This window comes from Malus sylvestris, chromosome 10 (assembly GCF_916048215.2).
Source record: "Malus sylvestris chromosome 10, drMalSylv7.2, whole genome shotgun sequence".
Taxonomy (NCBI): Eukaryota; Viridiplantae; Streptophyta; class Magnoliopsida; order Rosales; family Rosaceae; genus Malus; species Malus sylvestris.
In genome coordinates, this window is record NC_062269.1 from 13,063,183 (window position 1) to 13,087,993 (window position 24,811).

The following is a 24,811-nucleotide window of genomic DNA, read 5'->3' on the forward strand; positions in this document are numbered from 1 at the left end:
CCCTCGCTGTAAAACACGTATAATTTTCCCAGAATCAAGATATAAGCATACACATATATATATATATATATATCTGAAATCATAACAATTCAATTCATGCTTCACATAATCATATTCATATGTATGTCATGCCAAAATATAACAAAATAAACAATCTAGGTAAGAATGATTTCATAAAAATATGATATGTTAGCCGGAAACCCTGAGGTGGTCTGTACAGCTGAATTCATAGCTCAAAAGTCAATCTAGCCGGAGTCACTACAATGACCTATACCGCAATATACTGCACATAAGTCGGAACCACTAAAAAGGGTCTGTATGACAAGATTGGGTGAAATATAATTATGCTCAATTCTATTATCTCATAATAGCTGGGCGATAAATCGCTAGTCACTTACGAGTCAGAACCATGAATAAGGTTTGTACGACAAGATTGTGCACTTAAGTTGGATCCAATATGAGCATATAGTGCGGGAGGTGACTTAAATAAACAGGCATGTACTTCATATCTCTAGCTAAATCACAATCACCCTAGGTGTAGTTTTATGAGCTCAACATTATTCAATCACATATCACATCATCGATGATTCACATAATCAAACATAACTTACTTGAACTTACATGTGCCTCCACAGCACCACATTTATATATATATGCAACCATGGAATGCATATTCAGAATATAAAAGCATTTGGCATATTAATTCAAAGCATACTTTCCTTAAAATGCATTTCTGGGAAATATATCAAGTATATAAGTATATACTGAAAACAAAAGCTCACTCATTGGTATGTCGAAGGGTCGTAGCCCCCGAGTCGCCTGTGGATATACTCGTCCTTGGGATAAGTCTCACCTATATGCGAATTAACTATAAAAACGTTATTTTAAAGCACATAGGCAAAACTAGCTAATAACTTCTCATACATTGCTCAAATTGGGTATATGAATATACCACAGTGATCTACACAACCTCAGGATCATCCATAAATTTTTAGATAAATTTTTTGAGCTCCCACGCGCCGGCAAGGGCACGGCAAAATGCGCCCCCACACGCGGCCAAACCTAACGGATTCCCTAACCACCGTTAGGGAATATTCCGTTAAACCTAACAGATTCCGTTAAAATTGACTGACGGCGTCAGCATATTCCGTCCAAACTGACGGAATATGCCGTCATCTTCTCCGACGAGTCGCCGGTCGTCGGAAAACTGGGTAAAACTTTAAACCCACTATTCTCACTCATTTTTCAACCATTTTTCATGAAATTGGTACCAAAATGAAGCTAATAACATGTAGAATCACGTTATACAAGTTTCAAGGCTTAAATTCTACTAGAATTTACCTGAGGAAGCTTGATAATCCAGTCAACTTCGAAACTAGCTATCCCGACGTCCAAATTTATCCAACGAACCACCCCGAGCCTCCTTAGGACCTCCTAAAGCTCTCTATGAGCTTGAAATTCCATAAAAATCAACATTTTACATGAGCATGAATAGTACCTCAAATCGGGGTTATGGTTTCGATGTGAAAACGATGGAGTTCTTACCTGGAACGTGTACCCCAAGACACATATGGTCCTCACGAACACAATGGTGGTCTTAGAATCCTTGATCCGTCACGATTCAAAGGGTTTTGGGTTTGAGTCCGTATAGGAGAGAAGAGAGAGGGAGTCTGAGAGATAGAGAAAGGACACGGGAAGGAAGAGAGAGAAGGTTATGGGTGTGTGTGTAGTCCAAAGTCACCAATCACAACTAATAATTTTCTTACTTCCAATTGGGTCCAAAATAATAAGGACTTAACACATTGATCATCAATCACACATAGCCCCACGATGTCACAAACGCTCAAGGATAAATCTGTCTTTTCCTGATCACGATAAATAATTCTCGGGACGGGCTGTGACAATGACAAAATAGTATATTATTAAAATAAAAAATATGCTACCGTTAGAAGAAAACTACTCATTATTGTCCTATTTTTCATAACTGGTTTTTGTTTTAAAATTATAAGAAAGATGTTGGAAATATGCCCTAAAACCAATCATATGATGATACTTTACGGACATTTCACATGTTAAACTAATCTAGTTTAATATCAAGGGCATAGATTATTGTTTTAAGCCGTCTCAAATAAACGTTTCATGCTTAAACGATGAGTCCAAGGAATATGTAATTAGGAGAATGTAATTTAAAGAAGTTAGATTTATGAGACCATTTTCTTTCTTATACATATCCTAAACGTTCCTGATCATAGGATTGCCAATTGGGCATTGACAGTCCGTTAAGATCAGTACGTGCTATGTCTTCTCTCATGGAGAGTGACTGGTCTCGATTCATTGGTGTGATTGACACCAAGACAAGCATATAGGTGCTCAATAGCGAATGAGTCCACTGAACACGATCAACGAGGAGTTCTCATACTCATGTCACATGAGAACTCATGGTTGGGATAATGCAAAGTAATCCTTTGACCTGAGGCATCATAGTTGTCTTGTGGTTAAGTCCTTGATCTTTGATTATGTCAAAGTCACTCCATTCGCGGGTGTCCACGGCATAGTTGGGGTTAAGCCACTTAGCCATGGAGGCAAGTGAATGCGCAACAAGGGATCTCTAACCTTCAAACCGTTTGAGGGAGAATACTCTATGATATGATTAAGAATCTCTGGCCAGAGTATGAATGAGATTTAGGAAGTCATTCCAAATCACATTCAAGGTAATCATATAAGTAAATGAATCACATTGGATAGTAGACATGAATAAACTATCAAACCAAACAATGTGGTCAAGAGTATTGTATTAGAGAAAGACCTTATTGCATTGTAATCCTAAACTGAATAGGTTCTCCACCTCTTCTGATTAGCTTGGGTAACCATGACATACTGCTAGGTGTCACTAATGGTTTGTGGAAGCCCTAAACGTGTGTAAACACTAAAGGGAGAATTGAAAGTAAGTTTCAATTCACAATCGATTTGAAAGAGTTCTAATCGCCCACTGCCTCGCTAAAAGGAACCTAATGGATCGTACACTGTGTAAGGTAGAGATTGAAGAAACAACGGAGATGAGTAAGGATAATTAAATGGTTTAATTATTTATTTATGGCTAGGATTAATTAATATGTTAATTAATCAAACGAATAAGTTCGTTATAGACCTAGGGTTAGTTTTGGGCCGTAAGGCCCAATGTGATTTGAATGTCAAGCCCATTAACTCAAGTTGTATGACAACTTGAATAAACAAAGGGTAATGTTTTGTTTTGAGTGCATGCAAGCATGATTCCGCCTTTAATTTGTTAATTGCATGCTATAGATGTTGCTCAAATGAACATGTTTTTCACAAAATTTTCTTCAAAAGATGCCTTGTAAACTTCCTTCTCAAATGACAATCATGTCTCTACTTTTAATACACAATATTTACAATATAATGATAAAACAGTATTAGGTAATATATAAAATAAAAAAAATGCTACCATTAGAAGAAAACTACGCCATTATTGTCCTATTTTTCATAACTGGTTTTTGTTTTAAAATTATAAGAAAGATGCCTTGTAAACCTCCTTCTCAAATGACAATCATGTCTCTACTTTTAATACACAATATTTACAATATAATGACAAAACAATATTAGGTAATATATAAAATAAAAAAATGCCGCCATTAGAAGAAAACTACGTCATTATTGTCCTATTTTTCATAACCGGTTTTTATTTTAAAATTATAAGAAAAGACATCTTGTCAACATCTTTTTCAAAATAACAATCATGCCTTTCACTTTTCCTATTTTACTCTGTACTTTCAATCCACAATATTTACAATATAATGAAAAAATAGTGCTAAAAAAAAAATTGACAAAACAGTATTAAGTAATATATTAAAATAAAAAAACATGCTACTGTTTGAAGAAAACTGCCTATTGTCCCCTTTTTCATTACTGGGTTTGTTTTAAAATTATAAGAAAGAGGCCTTGTCCACCTCTTTCTCAAAATGACAATCATGCCTCCAATTTTTCTATTTTATTCCTTACTTTTAATCCACAATATTTACAATATAATGGCAAAACAGTATTAGGTAATATATAAAATAAAAAAACATGCCACCATTAGAAGAAAACTACTCTATTATTGCCCTATTTTTCATAACTGGTTTTTGTTTTAAAATTATACAAAAAACATCTTGTCAATCTCTTTCTCAAAATAACAAGGGATGTGTTATCCACACACCCCATTTTACTTCTCACACACCCCTGATAATTTCTATCCGTTGATCTTCTTCAATTCATCCGATCCGATGACTGAAAATTAAAAAGGTATGTGAGAAGTAAAACGGAGTGTGTGGATATCACACCCCAATAACAATGATGCTTCACTTTTCCTATTTTACTCCGTACTTTTAATCCATAATATTTACAATATAATGACAAAATAGTGCTCTCAAAATAAAAAAATTTGACAAAACATAATTATGTAATATATTAAAATAAAAAACATGCCACCGTTAGAAGAAAACTGCCTATTGTCCCATGTTTCATTACCGGTTTTGTTTTAAAATTATAAGAAAAGAGGCCTTGTCAACCTCTCTCTCAAAATGATAATCATGCCTCTAATTTTTCTATTTTACTCCTTACTTTTAATCCACAATATTTACAATATAATGACAAAACAACATTGTTACAGCCCGTCTCGAGAAATAATTATCGTGGTTGTGAAAAGACGAATTTAACCTTGACCGTCGGGTGTGCGTTTGTATTTTGGGTTAATAAATTGGGTCAATTAGTTCTATCCCTAACTAATTTGACCCAATTAGAACTAAAAGATTAAAGAGTTTTGATTGGTGTACATTTTGGAACCACACACACACACATCCATACCATTTCTCTTTCTTCTCTCCCGTACTCTTTCTCGGACTCACTCTCTCTTCCCTCTCCTCCATACGGACAACCTTGAACCAATCCAAATCTTCACAGATCGAGGAAGAAAATGGTACCATTTTGTTCGTGAGGACCATACGAGTTCAAAGGTACCAATTTCAAGTAAGAACTCGTTCGATATAACGTTGAAAACTCAAGCTCCGAGTTAAGCACTATTCACGAACTTTTGAATGGTTATGTTTTAGGACAATCCAAGCTCACAGCGAGCTTTAGGAGATTCTCACGAAGCTCGGAGTGCTTCGTTAGCTCGGTTTTGACGTCGGGATCATGGGGTTCGAAGGTGGCCGGTTTTGGTAGGATTCTCCCGACGAGTTTTCGAGGGATTTGAAGCTCCCAAGAGGTATAACCTTCTTCCTCTCATGATTTATGACATTCTGGTGAAAATTTTGTAAAAAATTGTGCAAAAACGAGCGAGAAAGAGGCAGTTGCAAGTCTACCCAGAAACTGGCTCCAGTGACACTGTTCCGGCGTCCGGAGGTTGAAGGTGATGCGTGTGATGGCGCGTGAGACCGTGCCCTCCCTAGCGCGTGAGGGCGCGTGAGCCACTGAAAAATTATTCTAAAAATTTCACGATATTCGTGAGGTTGTGTAGGTCGCGTTGCTATATTCAAATACCAAAATTGAGCTTTGTATGAGAAGTTATTAGCTAGTTTTGTGTATGTGCTTTAAAATAACGTTTTTATAGTTAATTCGCATATAGGTGAGACTTATCCCAAGGACGAACGTATCCACGGGCGACTTGGGGGTTTCGACTCGTCGACATACGAGTGAGTGGGCTTTTATTTTCAGTATATATTTATATACTTGATATATTTCCCAGAAATGCATTTTTAAGGAAAGTATGCTTTGAAATAATATGTCAAATGCTTTTATATTTTAAATATGCATTTCATGGTTGCATATATATATATATATATATATATATAAATGTGGTGTTGTGGACGCACATGTAAGTTCAGGTAAGTTATGTATGGTTATGTGAATCATCAATGATGTGATATGTGATTGAGTAATGTTGAGCTCATAAAACTGCACCTAGGGTGATTGTGAATTAGCCAAAGATATGAAGTACATGCTTGTTTATTTACGTCACTTCCCGCACTATATGCTCATATTGGATCCAACTTAAGTGCACAGTCTTGTCGTACATACCTTATTTATGGTTTCGACTCGTAGGTGACTAGCGATTTATCGCCCGGCTATTATGAGAGAGTAAAATTGAGCATAATTATATTACACCTAATCTTGTGGTACAAACCTTTTGTTAGTGGTTCCAACTTATGTGCAGTTTATTGCCGTATACGTCATTGTAATGACTCTGGCTAGATTGACTTTTGAGCTATGAATTCAGCCGTACAGACCACCATAGGGGTTCCGGCTAACATAGCATATTTCTATGAATTTACTCTTACCTGAATTGTTTACTTTGTTATATTTTTGGCATGGCATACATATGTTTATGATTATGCGAAGTATGATTTGAATTGATATATTTACATATTCATTTATGTATATACTTATATTCTGATTTTGGAAAAAATTATACATGTTTTACAGAGAGGGGTTAGCTATGTTGATAAATGAAATGAATTTGTAAAACATTTGTTTTTGTCCACTCACGTTTTCTGTTTTGCACCCTTCTAGGTTTTAAGTAAGCTTGCTGTTGGTGGCTCGAAGACGTCGGCTGTTTTGACTTATCTAAATAATAGTAGGACATTCCTGGTACTGTATAACTAGTACTTGTCTTACTGGACTGCACCTAGACTTATGCTCTGATTAGGAGTGTTTACTGTTGTAACTAACTCCTATCACTTCCTGTTTAGTAGTGCACTCTAGTAATTTGGTTTTTGATTATTCGTATATTTCTTATCTTTATCGCTTCCGCATTGTGCACATGGCTACGTCACTTACACGTGACGCCCAGCATGCCTTGATATCGGTCGGGGTGTGTCAGTATTATGTAATATATTAAAATAAAAAACACGCCACCGTTAGAAGAAAACTGCTCCATTATTGTCCTATTTTTCATAACTGGTTTTTATTTTAAAATTATAAAAAAAGAGGTCGTGTCAACCTCTTTCTCCAAATGACAATCATACCTTCATTTTTCCTATTTTACTCCTTACTTTTAATCCACAATATTTGCAATATAATGACAAACAATATTGTGTAATATATTAAAATAAAAAAATGCCACCATTAAAAAAATGCTCATTGGTGTCCCATTTTTCATAACTGATTTTTATTTTAAAATATAAAACTAATCACACTCTTTAATTAAAATAGTTCTCACACACATTATATAATATTTGAAAAATTGCTCTCAAATGACATGTTACTTGTGGCCGGTCGTCTTTTTGTTCAGGCACTCTTTTGTTTTCTTAGGAGGATTATTTTATTATTAACGACAAGTTGGACTGTCATGCTATCAAAACTGAACCACTAAACTTTGTTAAGTTATATGCGATTTTTTTAAGAGCAGCGGTAGTGGTTTTATTCATAATATTGTGAAAGTAGATAAGATTTTAATGAAATCTCTTGGATTTACTTGGGAGGTTCCTCAAACCAATAATAAGTAAGATTGAAAATCAAAACCAACGTGGTTATTCGATGAGCCGTTATATTGGTAGATCTACGAACATGATTGACTCTTGAGGATTCAAACCCCCTCAAACGTGCTTTAATATCATCAACCAGCGAGTCAGTAGTCGAGGACCCACCCTTGAGACTGCCAATGGAATAACAAATAATATCAAATTTCGTAGCAAAGTAGAATTACTGCATTAATAATTGTTATGAAATATTCTCTTGCCAAACAGATTAACTTGTAATATTAATTGTTAGGTTAATTCAAATTGATAGTTTAAGAGTATACAAGTTAAATTCTTATATGTATGCAAAGTATCTATAGCTCAGTTGAATACACACACACACACACATTGTTACTGAACTCAAGAAAAATGTGGATAGATGTTTATGCAATTTGATAATCAAGTTTTTTAGGCTACCATTTTAAAGTACATTATCCATAAGTAAGTGACCATTTACAACAGTGGTGGAAATATGTTGAGCTCTTGCATGACGGCGTGAGTTCGAATCCCGTCGATGGCTGATCAAACATCTAATCGAACAAAATCTATCATTTGACAAAAAAAAAAAAAAAAACATAAGTACCCCTTAAGTCGTTGCATTTGCATAATTTTCCTCGTATTTAACTAGTTTCCATGGTATAAGTCTACCATTGATGATTAGTGCACGAACATAACAGCAAATATAAAATTGTAATATATCAAAAGTCACCCAATTTGGCAAAGGACAAAAAATTATTTGTAAGTTCAGCTACATAATATATGGTCAATGGCTACTCTTTCATATTCGCATTCGCACACAGGACAGAGTATAGTGTGGACACACAAAAAAAAAAAAAAAAAACCTTATTTCAATAAAAAAAGTTTTGAAATATTTGGATTTTTGTTATGGTTATTTACTGGAATTATGAACTTTGTAATTAAGTTTTGTATTTGTGTCATGTTTATTGTTAGTTTTTGTTGTATTTTATTCATAGTTTTTATATTTAATTATACACTGACATATTAAAAATGATAAACATAATATTATACAACACGTCTTCTCAAACGAGAGAACAACTATTGTCGCAATGTATTTTTCGAACCAGAGAAGATGGTGGACGGGATACCCAGACCTCGTTGGATGTCTTCTCAAACGCTAGTGCACAAGTATAAAACCTAAACACTAAATACCATATCACATCGGTATAAACGTATTTTCCGGGTCAAAAGAATTCCTGTTGATTCGAAGATTGTCAGGCATAGACACAAGTATTCATCTCACACATGGGCTGCTAAATCCGGTATCAAAAATTCCTCACATTACATATTTAGCTAAACGGGCTGCTAAATCAACCCTACTTCAATTAAAGGCACTGATAAACTATTATCTAAAATGCCACTTTTGTAAGTTCAGTTTACACGCTGTTGGCAACTGCGACAGCCCTGTTAAGAAGCCCCGTTAACCGCAGCTGCGGTGTGCATGCTCAGGTCCTCACCCTGTGGCACAGCATGTCCATACCCGCCATAACCCTGTCCTCCGTAGTGTGCTCCATTCCACTGGTTACTTGAATCCGACCTCCACTGCAAAAACACATGTTGGAGCAGTTATGATTTTATTTAAATATTTATTTATGTTTTGTTTTACTACCAATATTATATACACAACGTTTTGCTTTATTACCAATATTGAGTCAATTGATTTTAGCTTAAAGAGTTATGCAAAAACACATGTAGTCAATAAGGGTAAACTGTCGGTTTACCCCCTGAACTTTCACCTCACTTTCGATTTCCCCCCTGAACTTTTCTATTGGAAAATTAAGGACTCAAACTAATTTTTTTAGCCAATTTGCCCCCTACCGTTAGTTTTTCATATATTCCATCCATATTTCCGTTAAGTGAGACCATGTGCATAACATGTGAGGATAGTTAAGTCATTTCAATTTAAAAATGATTAAAAACTGAAAATAAATAATAATAATAATTTTCCCTCTATTTTTTCCCGCTAATTCCTATCCTCAATTTTAATTTTCCCTCTCATTCCTATGCATGAGAAATAACATATGGTGTTATTGTCTTCATAAGTAGCTAAGTTAATCTTTTTTTTGAAGCATGTACTACCATTTTTATTTTCTCTAACAAATTAATAATTTGACAAATGCTTATGGTGTTATTGTCTCCAAAGCAGTGCATTAATATAAGAAACATGTCCATAAAAAAGACTAGGGTTTCTTATATTAATGCACTGCTTTGGAGACAATAGCACCATTAGCATTTGTCAAATTATTAATTTGTTAGAGAAAATAAAAATGGTAGACAATAACACCATATGTCATTTCTCATGCATAGGAAGAGGCAAAAATAAAATCGAGGATAGGAATTAGCGGGAAAAAATAGAGGGAAAGTTTTGCTTTTTTTATTATTTTTAGTTTTTTAATCATTTTTAAGAGTGAAATGACTTAACTACCCTCACATGTTGTGCACATGGTCTCACTTAACGGAAATATGGATGGAATATATGAAAAACTAACGGTAGGGGGCAAATTGGCTAAAAAAATTAGTTTGAGTCCTTAATTTTCCAATGGAAAAGTTCAGGGGGGAAATCGAAAGTGAGGTGAAAGTTCAGGGGGTAAACCGACAGTTTACTCTAGTCAATAATGAGAAAAATTACAACTGGGTGAGAGAGAGAATTACCCTAGGGGACAATTCATCAACTCTAAGACAGGTTAGGTTCTAGGCTATAGGGGTGGGGTCAAGAAAGTGCGAAAATGGTGCAACTTTACCAAAGGATGGGGCATAATTGTGGTACTCTAATGTTGCTGACGTTGGGATCATTTTGGAGTGCAAGAAGAGAAGGGGGTAGGGGCGCGAGATTATGTGTTGCCGTACTATGTTGTAGAGCACAATAAAGATCAAACCAGACAAATGCCAAGAGAAATACAGGTGATATTCAGAGATAGATTTCTGAGTGTTACATAGCCTGATAGTCAGCAGGCAATTAAATGAAATAAATCACCAAGTATTACCTGCTTGTTCCCCTGACTGCGACCCCAAGAAAGTCGAACTGTTTGCTTGCCAATAACCGTTCCATTCAGCATCTGTATTGCGTTCTCAGCATCCTTCCTGCAAACCGAAACAATATTAGGTAGTCCGTTACATGGTTGATGGTTCCAAGAAATAAGATTACTACCTACCTCCTTCAGTCTTCTAAAAATTTTGATTGTATTTCTTATATACAGTTTATTGTTTAATAAATCATTTTAACATTGATATTGACATTGCAGCTTTATTTCCAAATAACAAGATATTAGGACCCATATATCTTAAATAAGAGTACCTATTAGCAAACTGAACAAAACCACACGCTTTTCCAACTGGTATTTTCACAGAGACAACTTCACCAAAATGAGAAAAAGGCTGCCGGAGGTCTTCATCATTGACCTCAGAATCAAGCCCTCCAACAAATATCTACAAAAATTGATAGATTAAAGAGCTATACAAGGTTAATGATACTTTTAACGGGAAAGAAGACACAAACTTACAGTTGTGTTATTAGGCTCACTGTCAAACTGGGAACCTTGGGCGACGGCACCATTTGATGCATGTCCACCACCAGCCAATACCAATGCTAAGTCAAGGGAAAAAAAGGTAATACATTTAGTCCCACTCGAAATACACAACATGTTAAAGTAGAAAGCTGCATTTTCCAACAATAAGCTAGAACTTATGATTGATTCTAGGAGCGGATCCAGGCTTCTTATCTTTTATTTCCTTTCAGATGGGGGCAAGTGCAACAGTGGATTTGTTTGGCACAGAGTGCCATAGCAGGTTCAAACCTAATGGCATTATAAGTAAAAATCCAACTAGCTTGGTGGAAACCTACTCTTTCTGATGCAAAGAAAAATACTAACAGTGCATGTGAGATGGCATAAGCTTAACTTCTCACTTTGAATAGCAACTCTACTAAATTAAAGATTTGAAAATTTCAGGCGGGATATCATCTAAACTTCTAAAGATTACCGAACTTCGTGAAGACAATTTGCAAAGATAGGAAAAAGTACTCAGCATATGAAACCACCAGTACGTACATACCTTATGTCAGAAATTAAATGACTAATTGTTAGTGGTTTCCCCAAAAAAGCAGTTAAGAGAGATGCTGAAAAAGGATAAAATAGTAATAGAAAAACATAATATAATAAAAATTCCTGTGCAGTTTGAAATGAAAGTTTCCAGGGGAGGAGAACAAACGTTAGTGTTTTGAAATCAATTGATAGGAAAATAAATTCCTAAAAATGTTTAATTGTAATTGAAACTTTCTTTTGAAGATGTTAGTATCAGTGACAACCCGTACATTATAGATTTGGTATCTATGAAAAGAATTTACGATGCAGGAAACGACCCTATAAAACTCTCAAAACAAAATCCAGAACCAAAGGGATAAGACCACGAAATAGGAAGCAAAGAAAACAAATAATCCAAAAAAACTAAAACTTATAAAATTCACTCATGGCTTGAGTATTAAACAGGCAATCTAAAAACACAAAGCCACATGAACCGCCATGCCTCCAACAATTGAAGTAATGATGATGATTTGTACTACCATTGCTGTAGTAGAATTAGAGAAGCTCTCTAATAAAAGATGCTGGAGAAAGAATTAAAAAGTGCAACAAATATAGACAAGAATAGGCAATGATGCTGCCGATAACTCACTTACAATTTTTTTTCTGAACCACTCTCCAACTCTTATCTAAAACCATCTAACATATCATCTTACATCACAAAACGAGCAGATAGATACAACTGACATTAAATGATCATAGAGAAAAAGTACAGAACATAGAAAGAAAGAAAAAGGGAATTTCGGAGCATGAGCAATTACAATTATGTAAATAATAAGCAAGCTAGACTTGTTATCAAAAGTGCATAGACAAAAATGAGCGGACTTTCGACGGAGACATATATTCATAAAGAAGGGCAGAAGAAACCAATATGAAGCAAAAAACAAAAAATCCGGAGGGCATTATATCATACCTTGTGAAGAATACTGTTGTTGATATGCAGGTGCTTTTTTGGGTGTTGCAACACCGATGCGCATGGCCCTGCTCGAACAATACGCACCATTCATTTCGGCAATAGCCCTTGACCTCTCATTTTCATCACCAAACCTAACAAAACCATAACCTTTTGAACGTCCAGTATTTGCATCTAGAACAACTTTCGCTCCCTTAACAGATGAATATCTACTAGAAAAAGTCTCCTGCAACATAGTGTCAGTGACATCTGTAGCCAAATCTCCTACAAAGATAGATAGATCAGCACTAGTGTCTGCTCGTCTATCACCAGCACTGAAGGTTGCCCAGTTTAAACGAAAAGGCTGCTCTGTATTTGGCATTGCAGTTCCGTTATAGTTCTGCAAAACTTCCTCAGCTGCTTCCCGTGAATAGAACTCAACGAATCCATATCCCTCTGACTGACCAGTTTGCTTATTGCGTATTACCTTAATTGAGGAAACCTGCAAAGTTCGTGACACCAAAAGCACATAGTTAGCAGCAAAGTACTTGACAACAGCATTTTGTCAAATATTTGGCAATACTAAACAAGAGGCCGCAAAAGCAACATGAGATAACTACACAATTAAAAAACATCCCAAGTGCCCAATAATCACTATCATTCACTTGACCCCAATTTAGCAGGGGAGGATGACAGGCTGGAAACAGAAGCTTACTTATCCGTATCAAATATAACTACCAGATGATCGGATGCCCAAAATAGCATTCAAACAAGGATTTTGGCTCTGCAATAATTGAAAATTGACATATACGAAGTTCAAAGCAAAAATTTTGGTTTCCCAATAGTTGACAGAAGACATGTAAACTACCTAAAGTAAAGACAAAAGTAATCAAAACATGGAAAAAGAGTTTCACACCACATGAATGGTTTGGAGTAGAATGGGCATCGCCGTAACACTACTACAAAATGGGAGTGGATCAACTGCTATTGATCCCCCCTCTATCGGAAAAAGACGATAGCCACTCAAGGAGGGGTTTGCATTTAATTTGTTAAGCTATGGTCATTATATTCAACAAGAAACTGTTGCTAGAAATCCCACATATTCAACAGTATTCATAGACCATATATACCGCTGTTTGGTCGTAGGATACTACTATAAGCTGAACTAGCCGCCAATCTACAATAAACAGAGTTGACCCAACATAGCCAGTAAAGAAGCAGACCTCTCCACTGAACATACTCAATTTCTATCTAGGTATACGCATCTTGATGTACCAAGAGCGATTTTCGAAGTGGGTGGTTAGTGTTAATCTTACTCTTTCAATCGGCGTTCCATTTCCGACTACCGAAAAACCGCAAAGACAAGCTAGGATACACTATGACTATCCCACAGCATACAATCATAAAAGAAACCACTAGGGCAATCACACAACAAACAATCACAAAAGAAATCATCAACCTCCAATCAATCATAGAGCTGTAACTATGTCCATGAAATCCACTGAAGCTAAAAGCTAACCTGTCCAGTGTGCGCAAAGCATCCGTGAAGGTAAGTCTCGTCCATCCAATGATGAAGGTCGCCAACCCAGATGGTCCTGACCTCGTCGTTGGGCCCCTGTTTTTGTGACGGCGACTGCTGCTGCTGCAGCTGCTTCGGCGGCTGCTGTTGCTGCTGATACGCCACAGCCTGAGGCTGCTGCTGGTACGGATTGGGGTGAGGATGATGAGGAGCCGCCCCGTAAGGCATGTAATGCTGCGGGTACACCATCATCTGCTGCTGCATCATCGCCATCGCCGCCGCCGGGTACTGCATGGCCATCCATTGCTGCTGGTGCATCCATTGCTGCTGCTGGTGCTGCTGTTGTTGCTGCTGGTGCTGCGGAGTGCCCAGATCGCTGCCGCCGTTGGATTGCTGGGCCATGTATGAAGTTCCGAGCTTGTGATCTTCTCTTCTCTCTGCACCTCTCTCTCTAGAATTCTTGGTTCTGTGTGTTCTGTGAGATCTGAGGAGAGAGAGCAGAGAGGGAGGCTTGAAGCTAGAGAGAGAGGGAGGCGAGGGCGGCGCGGAAGCAAAAGAGGGAGGGTTTGAAGTGACGAATGGGGTTTTAAAGGGATTATTGCTTCTCATTTACATTTTTTGTTTATTTCATTTTTGTAGGTGTATTTTCTTTTTTTTTAAGATGAGACCTCGTTTGCCACGTCCGTAAAATCACGTTGCCGTCCGTGATGGGGTAGGATTTTCTGTCCTTCTAATCTCTTAGTTCATTTCCTTTATATTTAAACGGTTAGATTAAGAGTCAATATTCTGTTTAAATTTTTATAGAAAGGAAAAGATAAAAAGAAAAACGTGAGAAAATGAGAGAGAAATAGATGGCAATAAGAGAGGAAAAATCTTACTCCGGACATGAACAAGATGGGAGTGCAAGGATTTTTAAGTGTGTTCGCGGTGCATAGGGCGCACTAAAAGATGGACACGCTGAAAACTCTTTTCATGAGTGGATGCTAAGTGGTGCTTGGGTGAGCTGGATTGCATGTTATCAAATTTTCACTTAATTTGTCGTTTTATTTTGGCTAATTAAGCTACTCCAGTAAGTCAACGACTTGGCATGAACCTAATGATGGTAGATTAAATTATATTCATCCAAGTGACACTTAACGTGGTGGTAATGTTTCGCTGACGACCAAATTTGCTATCAAATCGTAATACACTCAACTCAAATATTTGTTTTAATAGACTTGGATGTATTATCCAAATTATGTAAAGGGATTGGCATGATTCTATCGAGAATATATTTGCTCACAACCCTTAATTTGTGAAATGCCGAGCATTTGCCATCATAATACAAGTAATAAGATAAATTAAATTTTTGAAATTCATGAGCCGGGTAGAATAAATTGCACTCATTCAATACATGTATTGTAATAGTCATGCTCAACGCCAATTAAGTTATATGATCGTGAACAGTGAACCAAATGGTCAAATGTGTGGATCTTAATGATCCTACATTGAAATTATTACTTAATTAGCCCACAAGGGTTGAACCAAACAAATTTTGCCAAACAAAAAAAAAATTAAGATCCTCAAATCCAATTCCAAATTCCTATTCTTTCCCTTTCAGAGGAATTCTCTTTAATTTTTGTCAAATATAGCCATGAAAAACTACATGCAAACTGCGTACATAGCCACTTTTGAAGTTATTTATAGCTAAAAACATGTATGAAAATAAATTTATGGCCTGTCCCTTAAGAAGAAGGGTGGAATTTGTAACAAAAAAAGATGGGACTGTGGTCCTTTTGCAGATTCAAGCTTTGGGGGTTTAAAAGTGGAATTTTGGAAAATGGAGGGGAGGTGACTTGAATTTTTGTCCTTATCTGGCCAAAACAGGCAACCCAAATTGGGTCCCACAATTGACGCGAGTTACATCTAACGGTTAACAATAGGGCAGCCGACATAGAGGGATGAAAGCGCGGTCGTACGCGCTCGTTTCGTGTGCCGGATTGCATATCTTTGACCAGCCTATACCGTCCGGTCAAAGATCCAAGATGTCCTACCCCACCAGACAAACTATCTAATATATAAAACCAACACAAAAGGTAAACAGTGATTTTGGTATTACCAAGTTTAAACAAAATATTTGAACAAAAATACCCTCAAGACAAAAAATTTCAAAGACACCCAAAATAATGCATCAAATATGATAGGGGCATTTTCATCTTTTTAACAGTGCTTTTTAATAATTAATTTTTTGGTACATTTTTTTTAATTAATACCTCATAATAGGTTAGTAATAATGTAATTCAATTTCTCTATTTTTAAGCACGTTCAAAACATCTTAAGAGGCGTGTAATGCCGATTATAAAAAAAGTATTTCGCACACGGATAATAATGTGATTAAATAAGTTGTCAAAGGATTTTTTTATTTTTACTTTATTTTTTACAAACGGTATTATCTACACACTAAGGAGGAAGGGATAGGCTTAGCCTCATAATAGGTTAGCAATAATGTGATTCAAGGTTGTTTATTAAATATTATTTTCTCTATTTTTAAACACGTTCAAAACATCTTAAGAGGTGTGAAATGCCGTTTATAAAAAAAAGTCTATTCGCACGAGGATAATAATGTGATTAAATTAATTGTCAAATGATTGGTTTTTTTTTTAACGAACGATATTATCTACACTAAGATGGAGGGTGGGCTTAGTCTCATAATGGGCTAGTAATAATATGATTCAATCAATTGTTTATTAAATATTATTTTCTCTATTCTTAATGTAAATTCTATAAAAACCCAATTTTATTATGTGAATTTAACTGCTTTTATTGGTTTATGAGGAGTTTCTTCTAGCAGGATATAAAATTATTCATTTATTTCAAATATTTGACTTTCCTTTTGCCAATTTATGCATATAAATACATTTAAAACGTGCAAGTCACATGTAGCAGACCGTGATTCAAAAAATACCTTCTGCACATGCGCATGAAGGCTAGTACACTTGTAAAACAAACACAAGTTACCCTAAACTGCCGATTTCATCTCTGAATTTCAACTTAGCTTTTGATTTCCCTCTAAATTTTTTAATTAAAAATTAAGGACTTAAACTAATATTTTGTCGTTTTTCCCTGTTGTTAGTTTTTCATTTATTCCACCAAATTTTTGTTAAATGAAAACATATGCACAACATATGAGGGTAATTTGGTCGCTTCAATCTTTAAAATAATTGAAAACCCTAAATTTCTAAAATGTCGACCCGTGCAAATCTATGTAATTCTATAGCTTTTGTGTCTAAAAGTTTAGCAAAGTAACGTTTTTGTTCTCAAAGAAGAGTCGCGTGGTGTGCACGTGATAAGAGTTAACGTTAATTTGGATGGAATCTATGAAAAACTAAAGATAGGATAAATCGGCCAAAAAAAAATTAGTTTTAGTTCTTGATTTTCCAATTTAAAAGTTTAGGGGGGTAAATTGAAAGTTAGGTGAAAGTTCAAATGGGAGAAATGGGCAATTTACTCCTCTTTTTAAAGAAACTTACGTACAACTGAAATGCCAAATCTACAGTACTCTAAACTGCCAAGTGAGGCCATCCATCCATCATGTGTTGTTTTAATTTTCTTACATGACATCATGTGATTAGTTTGAGATACTGTCATTTTAGCAAACCCAGTTGTATGCAAGTTCTTCTCAACCGAGCCCCCAATAGGCTAAACATTTGGTTTTGGCAGCCCTTAAAGTTGCAAGAGAACCACCACAGCGTGAGGCTCCCTCCATGGCGACTCAGGCGGCCGGCGATCTGTAGTACAAACTGCATTTTTAAAATTTCAAAGATTTCCATATGGTTTCATAAAGAAAATGAAGTACACAGACAAAACAATTGCAAGGTGAAACAGCAACTTTTTCTATTGATTTAGCTCAAATACAACAACGATATTTCTCGTAAACAAGGAGAGGATAAAGAATCAATTGAATATTAAAAGAGTGGCAGAGAAGAAACAAAAATCGAGTGACAGAAGCTATAACCAAAATTTCCCAAAATTTCAACAGGGAGGCGTAACCTGTTGGCTTCGGCAGTTGAAGACGAAAGACGAAAACAAAAATGTTAAAAAGAATAAAGCGGTATATACATCGCCTCACTGCTGTTTACCTTCTTCGATAATCCACACTGAGGAACCTTTCATACTGTGTTCCCGTAAGTGTCTTTCGGACATCACCCCAATTCTCAATCTGACTAGATAAGTTACCTTTGTGTATCTTCACCTGGCGGCTCTTTAAATCCCTTTTTGGAACCTTGAGAAAATCTTGAACGTCAAGCAATTTCTGCAAACATACAAAATTGAAACTTTCAGAGATTGGTTTTCTTTCTTTTCTACCCTTTTATCAGGGTGCTGACAAAAATACTACTGGTACACACGTAATAATTTATCGCAACAACAAGAGGAAATATCAGTTTAGCGTTCATATGGTTCTCTTACAGTGCGGTTTTTTACGATATCCTCATAGAATAGGATAATATGCCGGGTGCTCTTGAAATATTCCAAAGCTTTCGTACTTGTATCCTCTACTTGCTTCAGGTTGGGTATCAGCAAAGTTGCATTGATTATAGGCTTGTATTTTGCAAGTATCTCTGCCTGCACCCAGAACATGTAATGAGTCTGTATGTCAAGTCAAAAAGAAACAAGCAATTGACATTTACGTAGAAAGCATGCATACGAGGGAGGGAGAGACAGACCTCGTGAGGAGAATGAACATGAGACTTGTGGGTCCCATTCAGCAGCTTATTATCTCGGTCATACAAGTTTGCAAGCACAGAGATCATCCTCCGTAACAGGTTTCTCCGAAAGAGAAAGATAGCAGAAACACCTCGTGTATTGAAGTACTCTACTATTTCTTCATGATGCTGTATCAAGCCCTGCATAAATTGTTGCAATATTTAATTCGCTGGTCCGTGCATAAAACAAGAAAATGCAGAGAAAAACACAATAAATTGTCTCATGAGCTAACTTACGCGTCAAATTCTACCTAGAGCAAGGAATCGAATACAAAAGTAAAGATAAATAATGAGTTTCAGGCCAATTGCTAATGAGAAACAAATTTGGATGGACATTTCAATGGACCAAATTAAATTACAAGATGGACATTCTAACTTAACCCAAATCCCAGTTCATATCAAATTTCTTTCCGACCAAGACTTGCATCCATTTAACTATCATACCAAGCAAGCTTGAAATGTTACTCAGCTCAACCCCCTTCGCTAACAATAATTCTTCGGTTACAGTGAGATAGTCTTGGGAGCAGCCTCTCCATAAATGGGGGTAAGGCTAGCCGACATTCACCTCTCCCAGACCCTGCGTAAAGCGGGAGCCTTGTGCACTGGGTACGACCTTTTTTACAGTGAGATAGTCCTACACTTCCAAACAAAAGGTCGTCATTACTTGGAGGACATGCTTCTCTCAATGAAATGGAACAATGTGATGAACAATATCTAGATCCATCAGTTGCCATGAAATCTGTAAGCTTCTTGCTAATTTAAATTGTATTATCCCTTTGATACCCCAAATTAGGTTACTTGAAGGCTGGCTTCCTAATAGGCACATCGGTTGCAGTCAGGACAGGCAGTTTATGATGATAATAGGGCTGCCTACCTCTCTAAAATACGAGTGTTGAGCATTCATGCATCTATACATAATCTAAACAAAGCATTGAGTACCATTAATATCAACTTCTTCTAACGTATAAATTTCGTGGAAGCAACTTAACTCCGAAGTGCTACACATTTAGCATATAAAGTTCAAGCTTAGCAGCAGTGCAGAATATTTGTAGAGAGTCCACATTGAAGCAAACTTCAAGCTTAGCAGTTATCCAGAAAATTGCACTGTCTAAATTCAGCCATCTCTAAACCCGTCCTACTAGCCACCGGTGAGATACACATGAAATATGTGCACGATCGTCATTAAGAGCATCATACTTCCCGATCATCGATGACCCTAGAAGATCATAAAGAAACTCCCCTATCCAATCCTACATACCCTTTACCACTCTCCACGAATATGCATTTAATATCAAAACTATAACACAAGCTTCCTGGAAGGACTTGAAACTATACATTTTACTATAGTATCTGTAACTGTAACAACTTATGAAATAGGTAGATGATAGGGCAATTGAGTCGTTGGTGTTACTTTTACTAATAATAACTGGCTGTCAAAAAACAACAAGCTAGGCTGAAAACTTCCTGTCGAAAATGAGTAAAACATACTCAACTGAAATGCCATGTCTCTCACTCAACAAACCCACGAAATAGCTAATTAACAGAAGCAAAAAATAAAAATAAAAAACTGAAAAAAAATGCATGCAAAAGCACCGACCTGATTAAGCATCCACTTCAAGCCAACTGCAGCGGTGCATTCATTCTTTGAGGCACTACTCAACCAATCTAGATTATAAAGTTTGTCCAAAGTCTCAACGATTGTTGAAATATTGCTTCTCCTAACTTTCACAGAGAAAATCTCCCCATTTGAGCTTATGTTAGTATGATTATTCAATAGCGTCTCAAACCACCCACTCCCAGATCTCTGCATCGACAAAATTGCGAAATATCGCACAGGATTGCACGCACACTCAGCCCTATTATCCACAAAAAAAATAAAATCTAAATCATTGCATTTCAAATGGACCCCAAACTTGAAACTCCAACAGATCAGTAGCATACCTGCTATAAGTATTGGGCTTTGGGTAGTGCATATAACGAAGTTCCTCCGGCTCAACATCAGGATGTGGACAAGGCCTTTGAATCACCTGAACACTTGAAAATCCGGACTTGGTGCGGGTGCTGACTTGCTTTAAACAAATTGAGCAAATATAGACACCACAGACCATTGCAAACAGCACGACAATCATCCGCAGCACCAATGGAGATTTCTTTGGCGCCTTTATTAAAAATATATCCTGCACTCCATGAATTAGGCAATGCAAAACGAAGGTTGAATAATAAATTATAAAAACGACATGGGTAATTAGTCCTAATAAAGGTCCAAACTTTACAAGTCAATCTGATCAACATCGAGCTACCCAGAAGTTTATAAACAGTAAAGTCGGCAGGAAGAACAAATGACATGGGTACATTGCAATGATCCAAAAAATTCCAGGATTCATAAATTCACATGACTAAGCAGTTAAATCCCAGTCGTTAAGTAAAACAACAATAGTGTAATTAAGATTAATCCTAAAACTAAAAACACGACAAGGGTAATTAATCCTAAAAAAGTTCCAAACTTTTGAGTCGATCTGATGAACAAGCGACATGGGTATGAATGGAATGATCCAAAAAAATTCCCAGGATTCATAAATTGACATTACTGAGCTATTAATTCAGTGATTAAGTAAAATAATAGTGTGATTAAGACCCCTTTTCCTATTTAAAAAGGAAATTTGGGTTTGCCTGAGCTAGAATACACAGACCAAAAGCAACCAATAAATAAGGATAACAAACTGTCAAAAATTCAACACCCAGATCGGGAAATTCACAAGCAACCCCTAAAAATAATAAAAAAGGGTCAGAATCTAATACCCCAAAAAAATTAAAATTCCAGGAAAAAAAATACAAAAAAAAAAAAAAAAACAGTTAAAATTTGAAAGGAGGAGCCGGTAAAAGCAAACCTTGAAGGAACAGGGATCATCAGCCATTGTAATGGGAGCTCAAAAGGCAAGCATTCCTCCTCCTGCTTTACTTTTCTCAAAAATCCACAACAGCCATTAATTCACAAACCCACAAACAAAAAAAAAAGGAAAGAAGGAGAGAGTAAAATCTGTAGATTTTGATGGGGTTGGAGCTTTTTCTCGTGAAGAACACTATGATTCGATGCCTCTCAGAGAGCCGTTGCACTTGCACGCTCTCTTGCTCTGCTTTTTCATGTGTATGTTTCTTTTTTCGCTTTTCGAATTTTTGCAGAGATTTTCTATTCACCGTATCGTTTCTTGACCTGTTGGTACTTTTCTGCAGTAGACGGTGGAAACGGCGTCGTTTGCCTGACCTTCTGCGCCCATTAATTAAGGAAAGAGAACGACATTAATGTTTGACGATTTCCCCGTAGTTGCCAGTTGGTGCTGTTTCCCGACCGGAAAATGTCTTTAATTATTATTCGAGTTGATTAAAAGTTTTGGTTTTTTTTTTTCATTTAATCTAAACTACCTATTAACAAAAAGGTAATGCAAAGAATATCATTTGGTTTTTAGTTTAATTTAAATTATGTTTATAAATTAAATTTTGTAAATTTTTCTATTACTATCAGTGAAGCATTATTTAATTTGTAAATTTAAACTCCTTAACATTTTTCTTAACAAAATTCTCTTTTATCAGTTAAAAGATGACGAAAAGACAAATTTGTCCGCAAAATAAAGTTATGAGAGCTAAGGCAACCGCGCACAAATCAAATTAAACTACTTTTTTCACCATGAAATAATCCCCCACTCTTTTTGTACGTACCTTTTATTAAACATTTGATTAAGACTCTTTGACTCACCTGCAGTTGAGTCCGCGAGTCCGCGACCTCCTTGAAGAAATCTCATTGTCTCAGACGACATACACCGAGATTCCAGCTAAATCACGTCATCGAATCTCAATGGTTTTAGACCCATCCGCCACGAAATAACCCTCACCCTCGTCTTTCGAGACGTCGCCGACCTTTTGAAACCCATGGGTCACACCTTCGTTGCCCCCTCTGTCTGAGAACACCTCCATTCATGGCGGCGGCGGGGTCGACTGTCTCCGGATGGACCCACACCCACGTCTGATGGGCTTTCTTTCAGGCCACCCGCTGCCTTCTGGGCCTGCTGCTCACCTCCGCCCGCACCCAACTGAAATTAGGGCGCCTTTCCTCACAGGCCTGCACCCAGCTGCTGCTCGGGTGCCCTTCCTTTCGGGCCAAGGTCAAATATGGGCTTCTCTCTGCTTGGCTCGCAGCCACCCAACCCAAATATGGGCCTAAACCACTAGTTTTCTTGTTTCCACACTTCAACAACTGACCCTTGTTTAGACTCGGTCTATGGATTAATTTAGCGACCTACAGTTCATAAATCCAACCAAAAAAAAATATACTTTTTCCCCACAATCCACTTTCCATAAATTACGATCCAATATTTTATTTTTTATCTTACCGTTGACATCTTTTTGTAATCCCGAAGCTACTCACATTGGTCTCTAAAGCAACTCAAATTTACTATGCTAGTTGTATATTGTATCTTGTGTTCTTGTAGGTAAAATTATTTTTTTTTAATTGGAAGTTCATATCAATCGAACCTAAAGTTTCGAATTAATGTCTTTGAAACCCGAAGTTTTCATAAAACAATACATCCATGTAAAACCTGAAGCTTTTCATGCAAATTAAACCAAACCATGTTTTGGAATTTGAATATTCCAACTTTGATGCTTATGGAGGTTTCTATTTCCCGTAGCACCAAACACAATTTTGTATTCAGTGGATTGTCGGACCATCACAAGTTCAATTTTGCTGACATGGAAGTTTCTTACATAAACTACTTTATGTGGGTACAAGACGTGAAGCTCCACTTGACTATCTAGAAGCTGAGAAACCATTGGAACCAACAATGGCATGAATAAAGCTGAAAAAAGCCTCCACCGTTATCTTTATTCGAAAACTTATGCCTGAAGCATTAGAAACAGAAGTACATTGCTAAAGAGAATTCCATGACTTTTTGACTCGTTCTACGAACCATTCAATAATGAAAGACAATCTTAAAAAGGTCGTACCTAGTGCACAAAGCTAACCTTTATGTCTATGAATAGGTACAATTTTGAAGTTTATAGAATCCGATTGAATTTCAATTGGAGAATTTTTTTCTCGTCTTTCTATACCTCTAACATACTCCTGAAGGAAAAATGTAGAGAACGGAAGTTCACGAAACACAAGTGCAGGTGTCATGTAGCAATATAAACTCAAATAAGAGTGTCGAATGAGCATGGGGCGTCATAAAAGATGGCAAAGTTATACAAATAGTTATAAAATGGAACATGATTGAATGAGATGTAATTTTGAAAAGAAAATTCAATGATAAAAGAGCACTAAGGCATTAAGGTTCCCCTTGAACATACATACGAAATTCCATCAATGTGATTGCTGTTATAACTCAATCAAGATACAACGTAGAGGGAGGCAGATTGTCCGCCCTCCCTTTCCCATGTTCTTTCCATTCCCCTTCTATTTGTGCGGTCATGTTTAAGCTACGTCAACATTTTATATTAATTTTTTAATAGAGATAATAAAACAAAAATCAATAAGAATATAAAATGTTGATGTGGCTTAACCGTGACTGCACAAATAGGAGGGGATGGAAAATGTATGAGAAAAAGAGGGCAGACAATCTGCCTCCGACGTAGAGTGCACCTATAACTCAATTGAATTTCTTATAGGAAGGATTCGAAGGATAACCTGTACCTCTGGCGCAAACTATCAAGAAATAATTTCGTCGAAATTCACAAAAGTAGGAATGCTGATAAGTGTGGTTGGAGACAGAAGAGGGAGGTTGTTGCAGACCGAGGTATGGTGGGTATTTTGAACAGAGACCTTGCAGACAGAAGGCTCTGATTCAATATGCTTAACAGCCTGCTGCATATGTGCAATGGAGCACCGCAAATTTCTATGCATTGTGGTCGTTAGGACAAATATTAGGTTCCTCGATCTCAATTGCCAACTGCTTAGCTTCTTTTAGTTTATTTAAGCAACCAGCATCAACATCTTAGTTTTATCCTTGCTACTCCAATATAAAATGTTAAAATATATTTTAGTTTTATCAGTAATTATATGC

The 24,811-nt window shown here is 36.5% G+C and overlaps 2 protein-coding genes and 1 long non-coding RNA gene across 3 annotated transcripts; 1 reads left to right on the plus strand and 2 right to left on the minus strand.

Annotated features, from left to right (window-relative positions):
* The first annotated feature begins 4,855 nt into the window (after positions 1 to 4,855).
* Positions 4,856 to 6,795, plus strand: LOC126584659 (uncharacterized). The gene is made up of 4 exons (XR_007610056.1): positions 4,856 to 5,022; positions 5,106 to 5,260; positions 5,621 to 5,687; positions 6,565 to 6,795. It is a non-coding gene; the product is annotated as an uncharacterized LOC126584659 (long non-coding RNA).
* A 1,909-nt stretch (positions 6,796 to 8,704) lies between these two features.
* LOC126584650 (polyadenylate-binding protein RBP47-like) lies at positions 8,705 to 14,589 on the minus strand. Its single transcript, XM_050248987.1, has 6 exons — positions 14,017 to 14,589; positions 12,519 to 12,999; positions 11,030 to 11,115; positions 10,825 to 10,955; positions 10,514 to 10,610; positions 8,705 to 9,071 (listed from the first exon to the last, which is right to left on the minus strand). Exons 1-6 carry the CDS (start codon positions 14,416 to 14,418, stop codon positions 8,937 to 8,939), a joined length of 1,332 nt encoding a protein of 443 aa, XP_050104944.1. The 5' UTR covers positions 14,419 to 14,589; the 3' UTR covers positions 8,705 to 8,936.
* A 3,275-nt stretch (positions 14,590 to 17,864) lies between these two features.
* LOC126584653 (uncharacterized) lies at positions 17,865 to 22,068 on the minus strand. Its single transcript, XM_050248990.1, has 6 exons — positions 21,647 to 22,068; positions 20,700 to 20,935; positions 20,356 to 20,614; positions 18,720 to 18,899; positions 18,463 to 18,618; positions 17,865 to 18,307 (listed from the first exon to the last, which is right to left on the minus strand). Exons 1-6 carry the CDS (start codon positions 21,671 to 21,673, stop codon positions 18,131 to 18,133), a joined length of 1,035 nt encoding a protein of 344 aa, XP_050104947.1. The 5' UTR covers positions 21,674 to 22,068; the 3' UTR covers positions 17,865 to 18,130.
* Between the last annotated feature and the right edge of the window lie 2,743 nt (positions 22,069 to 24,811).

Coding starts and splice junctions, on each gene's coding strand:
- LOC126584650 (XM_050248987.1), bottom strand. CDS start 14,418: ATGGCCCAGCAATCCAACGGCGGCAGCGATCTGGGCACTCCGCAGCAC. Junction 10,611..10,824: donor TTTGTTCAGTTTGCTAATAG/GTACTCTTATTT, acceptor TTCGGTTTGCAG/GAAGGATGCTGAGAACGCAA. Junction 9,072..10,513: donor GCAGTCAGGGGAACAAGCAG/GTAATACTTGGT, acceptor GTGTTTTTGCAG/TGGAGGTCGGATTCAAGTAA.
- LOC126584653 (XM_050248990.1), bottom strand. CDS start 21,673: ATGGCTGATGATCCCTGTTCCTTCAAG. Junction 20,936..21,646: donor ATGATCCCTGTTCCTTCAAG/GTTTGCTTTTAC, acceptor CATGGAGTGCAG/GATATATTTTTAATAAAGGC. Junction 18,619..18,719: donor ATGTTCATTCTCCTCACGAG/GTCTGTCTCTCC, acceptor TTCTGGGTGCAG/GCAGAGATACTTGCAAAATA.